Below are 12373 nucleotides of genomic sequence, written 5' to 3'. Positions count from 1 at the left end.
GGAAGTCGAAGCACGAAGTGGCAAGGGTTCACTGTATTGCTCTTTCATATAGAATTATAATGAAATTAGCCATTATGGTTTGAAGACATTTTTCTTTTATAGCTTGTTCATGAAAATAAACTTTTTACTTTATAATAGTTTTGAATTTAATGAAAAAAATGTAGAGGTACTACAACATCCCCACACTGTTTTCTTAATTGTTAACACCTTAACATTTCTGTATTCTTAAACCTAATGTATTATCTTGTTATGTGAAATTTCACACTTACGAACAACAGTAAAAAAAATCTATGCAACTATTTTTTGCCTTGATGGCATCCTTCTGACAAGGTGAAGGGTTGTGGTGTCACTGGCTGTGATGGGTAAGATTATGTCAACTTGGCTGGGCCATGTTTCTCAGTGGTTGGTTCTCCATTCTCAGATCTGTTGTGCTTGTTGTCCACTTTTGCATAATGATTTGATATTTGGAACCTAAACATGTCATATGTGCAGACTAGGTATAGTTATATTTTTCTGAGCCAATGAACCAATATTGATACATTATTATTAATAACATTTATTAAGTTTTATTTTTTGGTTTTTACCCAGTAACCTTTATTGTGTGCCATTACCCAGTTGTTACCATAAAGGTTACATGTGTTTAAAAGACCCCAAGGTCAGCAGTTCAAAACCACAGACTGGACTTTTCTACTCCTGTAAAGAGTTGCAGTCACAGAAACCCACCGGAGTGGTACTGTCTTGCCCTATAGGGTCACTATGATTCAAAATTGACTCGGTGGCAGGGAATTTGATTTTTTGAGACAGTGACAGTTTCCCAGTTTTTGTATTTTAACTTTTACTATTTATAAAATAATATTACCCACTATCCTAGTTCAGATTATTATTTCATCAGTTTCTTTTCTGAGCAAAATATTAACCATGACTCTAATCAGTAGCATTCTGTAAGGGGGCTTCAAAAAGTTGGAGGAATTCCATGATATTTTCATTCAATTTTTCCATGAATTTTTTAAGCTCTATCATTTAAACAAAGTATCATATATTGATTATCTCCTTAAATAAAAACATAACCTAAGGGTACAAATTCACCTCCTTAAATTTTGTTCAGATGTATTTTCCTCTTAAGAAGATGCTGCATTTTAGCAATTCCACCCTTGCCTGGCCAGCATTTTGGGGAAATGGTATGTTCCATAGAAATAAATTTACTGAGTAACTTAATGTCTGTATATTTAAGACTAGAATTCTAAATAATTCATTTTATGTTTTAAATGAGACCAGATTTTGAGTAAGGATCAATAGGTTCCTCTACATACATGATAGCTTTTAATTGTTGCTACCTGAATTTCAGATACCTACTCATGTCAGGTAGATATTTGAGTAACTTTCAAGTTAAGCATAATCTTAATGCATTGCACATGTCTTAATATGGTATTTTGTGATATCCTTGAGGTATCTTTATTTAATTCAGTTTTTATTCTTTCCCCAGTGCCTTTTTAATTCTTTTTATTTAGTCAGGAATGTAATTTTTGTGAAAATACTATATTTTCCACTGATTGAAGAACTTAAATACCTATATAAATTAATGGTCTCACATAATATGTTGTCACTATTATTGAGGCTCTAGGAACTCTAGCACGAGACTGAAGAAATTTTCTCTAGTTAAAATAGAATTTTATAGGGCAAATCATTGTAGAGTGGATATTAGGACTTATTAATTGTTATGCAGAAGGTCCAGATAGACCCACTTACTTGATCTGCCTGACAGAACATTTTTGCTGCACCCTCTAAATTTTTTTATACTTTTGCTTATAGAAACTCTTTTTTTTTTTTTATCATCACAAGAATGTAATAGTGAGGAGTAAAATTTTTACTGAGCATATGTGTAAAGAACACAGAGAGATGGGAAACAGACTGACAAGGCTATAGCTGACAAGTTCCTATACCAAGCAATTTTTTTTCCTTTTATTGCTCTCCGAGATTGAACATATAAACTATAAAGAATAATGAATTATTTTTCATAAAGTTGCAAAATAGAATGTGTACACGTAAAACCTTAAGCATTTCATATAAACTGAATGGGAATTTTGGATTGATCTATCTGTCTTATACTACCATAGAATCAATTCCACTCATAGCAACCTTATGGGACAGAATATAACTCCCTCTATGTGTTCCTGAAACTAAATCTTTTCTTCTTTTTTAAAAAAAATCATTTTATTGGAGGCTCATACAGCTCTTATCACAATCCACACATAAATCCATTGTGCAGAGCACATTTGTACATATATTGCCATCATCATTTTCAAAACATTTTCTTTCTACTTGAGCCCTTGGTATCATCTCCTTATTTAGTTGCCCTCTCTTCCCCACCCTCCCTCCCTTATAAACCTTTGATAATTTATAAATTATTATTTCTTTCATGTCTTACACTTACTACTGTCTCCCTTCATCCACCTTTCTGTTGTTCACCCCCCCTAGGGAGGGGGTTTATATGTCAATCATTGTGATCGGTTCCCCCTTTCTCCTCCCACCTTACCCCTACCCTCCTAGTATCACTATTCTCATTAGTGGTCCTGAGGGTTTTATCTGTCCTGTATTCCCTGTGTTGTGAGCCCTTATCTGTATCAGTGTACATGCTGTGGTCTAGCTGGATCGAATCGGGGTCATGATAGTGGGGTGGAGGGAGCATTGAACTAAAGGAAAGTTGTATGTTTCGTCTGTGCTATACTGCACCCTGACTAGCTTGTCTCTTCCTATGACCCTTCTGTAAGGTGGTGTCCAGTTGCCTACAAATGGGCTTTGGGTCTCCATTCTGCACTCCCCCTCTTTCACATTGATATGATTTTTTGTTTTGGTTCTTTGATGCTTGATACCTGATCCCCTCAACACCTCATCACACAGGTTGGTGTGCTTCTTCCATGTGGGCTTAGTTGCTTCTCAGATAGATGGCCTCTTGTTTATCTACACGCCTTTAAAGACCCCTGATGCTATATCTTTTGATAGCCAGGTACCATCAGCTTATGCGCCCATTTTGTCTTCAGCGATTGTGTCAGGAAGGTGAGCATCACGGAAGGCCAGGTTATTAGAACTAAGTGTTTTTCCATTGAGGGAGTACTTGAATAGAGGCCCAATGTCTGTATGCTACCTTGATACTTACATATAAATATATTTACATAGATCTATTTCCCTATTGTTTTATATATAACGATATCATTACATATATTTACATATGTACATGCCTGTATTTAGACCTCTATAAATGTCCTTTACCTCCTAGTTCTTAACTATATTTCCTTTTATTTTCCTCTTGTCCCACTATCATGTTCGCCCTTCATTCATCTTTCATTAATTCCTCTTGCCTACATTGCCCTTGATCAAGCCCCACCAGGCATCCTCCTTTGCCATTGATTTTAGATCACTTGTTGTTCCCTTATCCCTGGCTTCCCCATTCCTCTCGCCGGCCGCCCCCCTCCTGTTTCTCCCCCCGAACCTTCCGTCCTGTCGTTTTTTTCCTCCTTAATTTATCCTGCCTATCTTATCTAGATAGACATGCAAAAACAATAAGCATAAAAACAAAACAAAAAAACACCAACACAAAGCGAAAAGCTTATAAATAGTTCCAGGTCAGTTTGTTAACCTTTATGAGCCTACAGCAATTCTTATAAAAAACTTTTTGTAGCATTAGAATCTCGTTTTCTAAGAAAATATTGTTCAGAAATCCTACATGTACAATAAAATGTAGAGCTTTCTGGCAAAATGTAGAGCTTCTCTTGCTCTGCTACTAAGAAAGTTGATAAATGTCAAGTTCTCAAGTTAGTCTTTCAGTATTAGAAAATAAAATTATGACTCTCACAAGTCAAAATAAAAGGGCTTCAAAAATTTCATGGAAAAATGGAATTAAAAGATAATCAAATTTTTCCATTAACTTTTTGAAGTCACTTCATACTGGCTAAACATTGTTATAGATAGGTGAGTTACTGGCTAAACATTGTTATAGATAGGTGATAGCTGTCATTTAGCACTTACAATTTGGTTATTTTAAAACAGCTGATGATGGCACAGCCACCCTGTGTTAGTCTGGGTGGACTAGAGAAACAAATTCATAGACACTCATGTGTATAAGAAAGAGCTTTGTTTAAAAGAGCAATTATATATTGAGCAAACATCCCAGTCCACTCTAGATCAAGTCCATAAGCCTGATTTTAGCCCATATGTTCCATACCAGTGTGTAAATTCCTCTTCAGACTCACACAACACATGCAGTGACACTGAATCCAGGAAGATCACAGGACAGTTGGCAGAAAGTCTTAGGATCCAGTGGCAGTGGAAGCATCTCAGTGCTGGTGTGGGTCTCCATGTAGCTCCTCCTGCTCTAGGGCTCTAGCTCCATCAGTGGAGCTTCATGTGTCTTGTCAGCAGGAAGACAAAGCAGTGGGTGTGACCTCCATTGAGCTATTTATCTCTGTAGTGCCTCCAAATGAAGTCACTAAGCTGCAGCCTGATTGACAGGCTAAACTCTACTCCTTCACTCTTAATAGTCTTAAGTTGATACCAGATTATGTAACTATCACAAACCCCATTTGCAGAAAGGCTGAAATAGTTCATTGGTTTTACATACTGCAAAATACTAGCAGTAGACAAATCACCTGAGTGTTTTTCTCTTAGGAGAGATTAGTCTGACCAAGCATAGGTCAGGTTTAATGTAAAAGAAATTTGTAGTGGTAGTAGTACTGACTATAGCCTAGATATCAAAAGTACTCAAGATGTTTTCTTTAACTACATCAATCTCTACAGTAATTATTCATGGAGAAACAGGGTTTTCTGTATACAAGGGCATGCCCATTTCTTAATTGAATATCATCCTATTCCCCATACTCATACCTTTGTCTGTATATTCATGTGTTAGGGCAGGAGCTCTAGTGGTGTAGTGGTTACATGTTGGGCTGCCATCTGTATGGCTTGCAGTTTGAAACCACCAACAGCTCCACAACAGAAAGACTGGGCTTTCTACTGCCATAAATAATTACATTCTCGGAAACCCACAGCGGGTTATTATGAATTAACATGGGCTCAATGGCAGGGAGAGAGAGAGAGAGGACAGTTTCCAAGCCCTATAATGAGCGACACCTATTAAAGATAATTCCTATTAAGCTTTGGAGTGATATTTTATATGTATTAATGTGTTTATATTCTGTACATTATATGCTATGCATTATTTTTATGATTATGTGCATTATTAAATTTAATCAAGTTTTATATCCCTAACTTCAGTCTTAGATTTTCTTTTCCTATATCCTCAGGGAAATTCAGGCCTTGGTTTCAGCATTGCTGGAGGAACAGACAACCCACACATTGGAGATGACTCAAGTATTTTCATTACCAAAATTATTGCAGGGGGAGCAGCTGCCCAAGATGGAAGATTGCGGTATGTTTTGCAATTTATATTGTAATACTGAATCCACTTTTTATGTCTTTCTTAAAGCAAATTGGATAAGGGATAAATGCAAACAGCATTATCAATAGTAGTAACATAGAGTGGATTCTCAAACAACATTCATACTATTGATTGGGACAGTTGTTGTCTAAGCATGTTTATGTCTTTTTATTTAGGAAGTCAATATTTTAAATAATAATTTTACTTCATAGTTTGTGAACAAATTCATAGAAATCATAGGTTTCCATTTTGGTTTTCAAATGGAGTCTCAAAATGTTTCAAATTTTTTCAGTGTGAGAAATATTTACATAAACTTAAAGACAAAGAAAATCATGCTTGTCTGGGTTTGTAGCTTGTATCACAAAAAGTAAGCTATATGCACACTTTAAATAAATACTTTTATCCCTCCCCCGTCCCCAGGGTTAATGATTGTATACTGCGAGTAAATGAAGTAGATGTTCGAGATGTAACACACAGCAAAGCAGTGGAAGCATTGAAAGAGGCAGGGTCTATAGTACGTTTATATGTAAAAAGACGGAAACCGGTATCAGAAAAAATAATGGAAATAAAGCTCATAAAAGGCCCTAAAGGTATGTGATAATCAAACTAAAATTATTAGCAAGAAACTTCTGAGTTAAATGTAACTATAAACTTATTTTTTATGAATGTTTAATATTGACAGTACTAATAAGCTACAGTATTTCTATGAATATTTAGAATTTTGAGTTATTTTTACTGAAATTTATCTAAATTAGAATTCTAGAATGTCTAAGTTTCTGCCATGAGTCCAGCTTTCTAAAAGTTTTTTACTAGGTTGGATATGTAGCCCCTGCCCACCTGCCCCTTAAGGGGATGAATAACAAATGTGGGTGGAGAGAGACAATGGAAAATGCATATAATATGAAGTAATATTAACAATATATAATTGATCAAGGATTCAAAAGTTGGAGGAGGGAAGGGGGTAAAAAGAGGCGCTTACACCAAGGGCTCAAGTAGAAAATGTTTTGGAAATGATGACAACATATGTACAAATATGTTTGATACAGTTGGTGTATGGAATGTTATAAGAGCTGTAAGAGCCTCCAGTAAAATGATTTAAGTAAGTAGAAGTTCTTGATGTTAATTGCTATGTGCAATTTACATGTATTTTTAATATGACTTTTAGCATTAAAACAAATGAAATAGTCTTGCCTTTGAAGTCAATTGTAGTTGTTGATCATAACTTATAATCATGCCTGTACGAAGTATATTAAATGCAAGTGCACAGGCTAAGTAAAAAGAAGACTTTTGTATGTCATGAGTTCCTTCTGAAATGAAGACTTATGTGATTTCTAAAATTTTAAAACAGTAGAATTTAGGGTAAAGTTAAATACTGATTCTGATATAAAAGAGGTAGATTTCAGAAGTTCAAGTATTTTTAAAAAAACAATAGCTGAGTATTTATGAATTACAAAACATCCTTGAAATTGTTAATTCACAAAGTATTGGAATTAGATCAAAGGTTATACAGTATTTCTAAAGCCTGTCCATTGTGCCCACCACCAAGAGATAATTTTGTAATGGTATTAAAACTTAATGGCTAAGTAGTACAGTTTTACCATCTCTTTCTGGACTAGCAAATGCATGCATTTACAATGAGACTTTACGAAGGAACCCACTAAAATGTTTTTTAAAAGGAACCCACTTGGGTTAAAATTTGAGCTTTTAACCAGAAAGTCAACACTTCAGACCCATCAGCCAATCGACAGGAGAAAGGTGAGGCTGTCTGCTCCCATAAAGATTCCAGTCTCAGAAACCCTCTCTAGGGTTGTCAGAATTAATGACAGATTCAATGACAGTGGGTTTGTTTTTTTTTATTTGATAAAATTGTAGAAAAGGTAGATAATTAGATAGGTAATTTCTATTTTTAAAAACAGTGTGATGAAATCATGACCTTGTCAGTCATTTCTATCTCAGCTTAAATTTACATTGATTGATAAGAATCTAAAACTAGTGTTTTCCAAGCAGGTCTTGGGTTCAGCATTGCTGGAGGTGTTGGGAATCAGCATATCCCTGGGGACAATAGTATCTATGTAACCAAAATAATTGAAGGAGGTGCAGCACATAAAGATGGTAAACTTCAGATTGGAGATAAACTTTTAGCAGTAAGTATAAGAAGTCTATTTTTAAAAATATCATTTTGATGCCTTTTTTTTCCTCTGACAAACTTCAGAATGTCTACAGAATGAAAAATGTTAAATGAGTGAATACTAACCTTGCTTTAGTCAAAACCTAAAAAACAATTCTTGGTATATATCTTTTATTTGCCATTTTCATTTCCTTTTCCGTGCTTTCTTTTTCTTTCACTTTTATCTGTCTATTTGTTTGTGTATATTTACTTTTTGTTATTAAAGTGGGAGGTGTTCAGATATATAGAATTTATGTCAGTAATCCTTTAATCATTATCCTTAGCTCATAACACTCATTATTTCATTTGTTTTAATTTAATTAATTTACCTATTTTTTACTTATAACAAAAAGCTAGTAAACTTTACCCTGCCAAGAATTCTAGCATTCGTAGTTTATATTAACATTCCTTTTTTGTTTCTAAAAAATTGTTTAATCTCATACTTGTGGCTAAATATTTTTAGTGTTTGTTTTAAAGCATTATAAAAGGTTATTGTTTTGTATGTAGTTTTTATATACTTATGTTCTCACTCAGTATTATTTTACTGAGACATCCATATTTTTACTGAGAGCTTAATGGATGTGTTCATTTCATCTCGAGTGAATCAATTTTTCAGTTGATAATTGTTCAGTCAAAACATGAAAAAACGTTCATGTTCTGAGGTTTCATTGGGAGACGGAACCCACGGGATTCAAGAGGGAGTGAAAATGGAAAGTATGGTGAAAGGAAAACCAGTTGCTTATCATATGGTACTGACCCTTCCTGTCTGTTGTTAATTATCTGCCCCAGGAGAGTTAACTGCCCCAAGTCTGGGCAACTTAAGGAAAGCCACTTCTGATGCTCTGTGGTATAGCTCTTTATTTAAACCTGAAAGTGGTGAAAAGAGCCAGCGCCTTAGTGATCTATACACATCACACATAAGTTTCTGAGATACTACAGCACTCACTATAAGAAGCAACAATGTCCACCATGCCATTATAAAGCATTATAAGTTTAGTGGTCACAATATAAGACAAAGACAGTAATAAGAAGTAGCCAAGATTAAGGAGCAGATAGTCTCAGGTGAATCAGAGGAGGCACATGAACTACATGTGGTACAGTGATGATGAGTTAGATTATTTCTACTTTTTTTGGTATTCTAAATAATTTTGCTTGGAAAAGCTACATTATAGTGTCTTCTGGTGATCACGTGCAAGAGTTTCATTTGGGGATTGGGCTGGGTTTGGGATTTACCAGGACATGGAGTATACTGTTCGAAGCATTATAAGTAAACATCCAGTTATTACTCAAACCGATTGTAAAATTTCACTTTCAAATCAACAAGTACCATATATACTTGAGTATAAGCCAACCCAAATATCCGCCGAGGCACCTAATTTTACCACTAAAAATGTGCTGAAAAACTCGGCCTCTACTCGAGTATCTATGGTATATAAAACATTCCTTTGTTCTACATCTTTTTCAATATGCCAGTTGTAGCATGGAGGCAAATAATGATTGTTTTGAATTAGTGACAGGAACGAGTAACGAACAGAACTTGAACTACTTTATCTTATCCTCTTGCACCTAGTACTTGTCATTGTTTCCCCCAAGTTGCAACAACCCATGCACCCCCTTTTCTGTAATACTCCACATATACACACATTGATTCAAAACCATTTCATAATTCTAATGGATTTCTCACATTTATTTAAACATATTTTAGATGCCATGTTTTCCCCATAATCAGTTTTGGTGGTAGGAAACCAGCGAACTGTGCTAATTTACCATCTTGGCAAGGCTAGTTCACTCTTGAATTCACTCATGTTTTCCCATAATTTTATGGAAATAATTCACCTGTTATCTTCTATATTAATCGACAACCAGCTTTTGGCACACTTTGCTCCTTCTTCAAACATTAATCATTTTTGCTTAGCAAGTCAAGCTTTTATCTGTGTTCCTCCTGAATTGCTGCCCATACCTCCACCCTTCTTTAGTAGTGCTGCCTTATCTCCCTGACCTCTGAGCATTGCAGTAATCCAGAGCTCAGTCTCTGTACATAGTCTCTTCTCTATTGCTACTTACTTTTTAAAAACTCAACTAGAGGTCAAGACTATATCAATTGTTTTGTGAAATTTATTTGCACTTTTTACATACACACATTTTGTTTTGGGCTCGAGGCAAACATTTTTCAACAGTGGTTCTTAAAGAGGTTACCTGAACTCCCCTTAGCTATCCCAAAAGTCATCTCTAATTTAGCATATCCAAAAATGAACTTCTCATTTCCCCTGCCCAGTTCCCTGTACTCATCAGGTCTCATAAGGTAACTTTGTCCTTCCATTTGCCCAAATCCATAATTTTAATTTTTATTATTTTTTAAATCTTAATAAATAATTGTATTGTAACAGCTCTTTTGACAAGCTGTACATTAATTGTGTTAAGCACATTTGTACATATGTTGCCATCAGTGTTTCCAAAGCATTTTCATTCTACTTGAGCCCTTGATGAGTCCGTAACTTTAGAGTCATCCTCTCTCACAGTCCACGTTGACTACCTCAGCAAGTCATGTTACCTCTTATGTGAGTTATCTAAAGTCGCATAAGGAAACACAACATTTTGTGGCTAAGTTAACAATCATTCATTTGTTTACCATTCTGCAATTTTGGTAGGACTTGCCAGGGAGAGCTTGTCTCTTCTCCATGTAGTGTCAGCTTGGGTGGCTTGACTAGAGTCAGAGAATCCACTTCCAAGGTAGCTAAGCCATATGACATGAAAAAATCTACAAGTTGACCATTAATAAAGGAAGATAAAACTATAAGATAATTGATAGACAAATTACAACCTCATTCGTTATTTTATGTACTTTAAAATTGTTTGTGTTCAATGTGGGAAATAAGTCAATAGCACTCTCTTACTCTGTGAGAACAATTTAGTAGCATTCATCTAAGTAGAAAATGCCTATATTCTTTGATTGATCGATTCTGTATCAAAAGAACTTGGCCATCTAAAATACACATGCACAGTGAAGTGGAAGATGGTGGGCCACAAGAGAGAGAAGGGACGTTAAGGAGTGGGTGAAGGGTAATTTGATTTGATGAGTAGATTAAACTGTTGAATACAAAGCTGGTGATCTGAAATGTAAACCCTCACCTAATGTGCAATTTTAAAAATTAAGAAAATATAAGAAATAAAACACCTCCATAAAGAAATATGTCCATGCATGTTTATTGGCACGGCTTATTTATACAAAAATCGAAAAGAAATTAGATACCTATTAATATAAAAATTTTTTAATAAATATATTCTCTGATAGCTTTAAAAAAACAAATAATTCTACGTTTCAATATGGAAAAAACCTCAAAACAAACTCACTGTCATGTAGTCGGTGCCCACTTATAGCCACCCTTTCGGACAGAGTAGAGAAGTGCCCTGTGAGCTCCCAGACTGTCAATGTCGTCTTTCTCCTGTGGAGCCGTTCACTGCCCCGGAGCAACCACTACACCTCCAGGTTCTTGTTAATGGTATCCACATGCACTCCTAAATCCTTAGGAATGAGGGGATATTCTAGCTGAGGAGATAAGAGTGAAAGGAACTGGAATCAAGATTCCACCATCTGCAAACAATTTTACATATAATCCCCTGGTGTTACCTTAACTCTTTGCCATCTAGTTAGTCTCAACTCTTAACAACCCTCTTAAGCTGTACCAAATGAGTATTTTCTTTCTATACACCTTTTTATATATATCCTTTTCACGCCTTATTTTTCCCCTGTCTTTTGGTATAGTAATTTATAACCAAATAGCAGAGAGAAAATGAAAAAAGTACCTGAAATGTCTTACACAGGGTTTTTCTTGTAGGTGAATAGTGTATGTTTAGAAGAAGTTACTCATGAAGAAGCAGTAACTGCCTTAAAGAACACATCTGATTTTGTTTTCTTGAAAGTGGCAAAACCCACAAGTATGTATATGAATGATGGCTATGCACCGCCTGATATCACCAACTGTAAGTCTGTTTAAATCATCTTTTCTTAAGTTTTTTAATGTCCAACTGTCAATATAAAGTTTAAGAATTCTAGAAATATTTTAAAGGAAAAATGTAAGCATTGATTTTAAGCCAAAACGAGTCCTGCTTCACTTTTACTATTTTGTCCTTATGTTTTATATTTATATTCAAAACATTATAAATAATGATCAATAAAGGGTTATTTGTAAATAATGTAGAGATTTTAAAATAAATTTAGATAAAGCACAAGACACATACAATTTATAAGCACACGGGTTATTCTGATGTTTCTGGTCAGGTAGTTCAAATAGTATACCACATAGAAGTACTAATTTTAAATATGACTAGAATTAAAGGCTTTTCAAAATATGGGTGTAATACTTCTCTAGTACCTGAGGACAGAAAATATTGTCATAATCAAAGTTCTTTTTTTTAAAAAATCATTTTATTAGGGCTCATACAACTCTTATCACAATCCATCCATACATCAATTGTATAAAGCACATTTGTACATTCATTGCCCTCATCATTCTCTAAACATTTCCTCTCCACTTAAGCAAGCCCCTGGCATCAGGTCCTCATTATTTTTGCCCACCCTACCCCGCTCACCCCTCCCTCACGAGCCCTTGATAATTTATAAATTATTATTTTGTCATACCTTGTCCTGTCCGACGTCTCCCTTCACCCACTTTTCTGTTGACTGTCCCCCAGGGAGGAGGTCACATGTAGATCCTTGTAATCTGTTCCCCCTTTCCAACCCACCCTCCTTCTACGCACTCAGTATTGCCACTCAC

General features: G+C 35.1%; 1 protein-coding gene across 14 annotated transcripts in view; it reads left to right on the top strand.

The window, feature by feature from the left end:
* DLG1 (discs large MAGUK scaffold protein 1) overlaps nt 1-12373 on the top strand; it is a 245648-nt gene that overhangs the window by 144756 nt on the left and 88519 nt on the right. For 8 of the 14 annotated variants that reach the window (XM_045287601.1, XM_045287600.1, XM_045287594.1 and 5 more), the window contains 4 exons: nt 5298-5422; nt 5852-6021; nt 7439-7575; nt 11435-11579. In XM_045287601.1, coding sequence (XP_045143536.1) covers nt 5298-5422; nt 5852-6021; nt 7439-7575; nt 11435-11579 — 577 coding nt within the window. Of the gene's footprint in view, nt 1-5297; nt 5423-5851; nt 6022-7435; nt 7576-11434; nt 11580-12373 lie in introns of all 14 variants that reach the window. The other 6 variants (XM_045287595.1, XM_045287590.1, XM_045287588.1 and 3 more) reach the window with 1 other exon arrangement.

Source organism: Echinops telfairi, unplaced genomic scaffold (genome assembly GCF_000313985.2).
Source record: "Echinops telfairi isolate 266 unplaced genomic scaffold, ASM31398v2 ScPeMD7_17;HRSCAF=63, whole genome shotgun sequence".
Lineage (NCBI taxonomy): Eukaryota > Metazoa > Chordata > Mammalia > Afrosoricida > Tenrecidae > Echinops > Echinops telfairi.
Note: the sequence above shows the minus strand (reverse complement) of the source record. Positions and strands in the feature narration are given on the sequence as shown.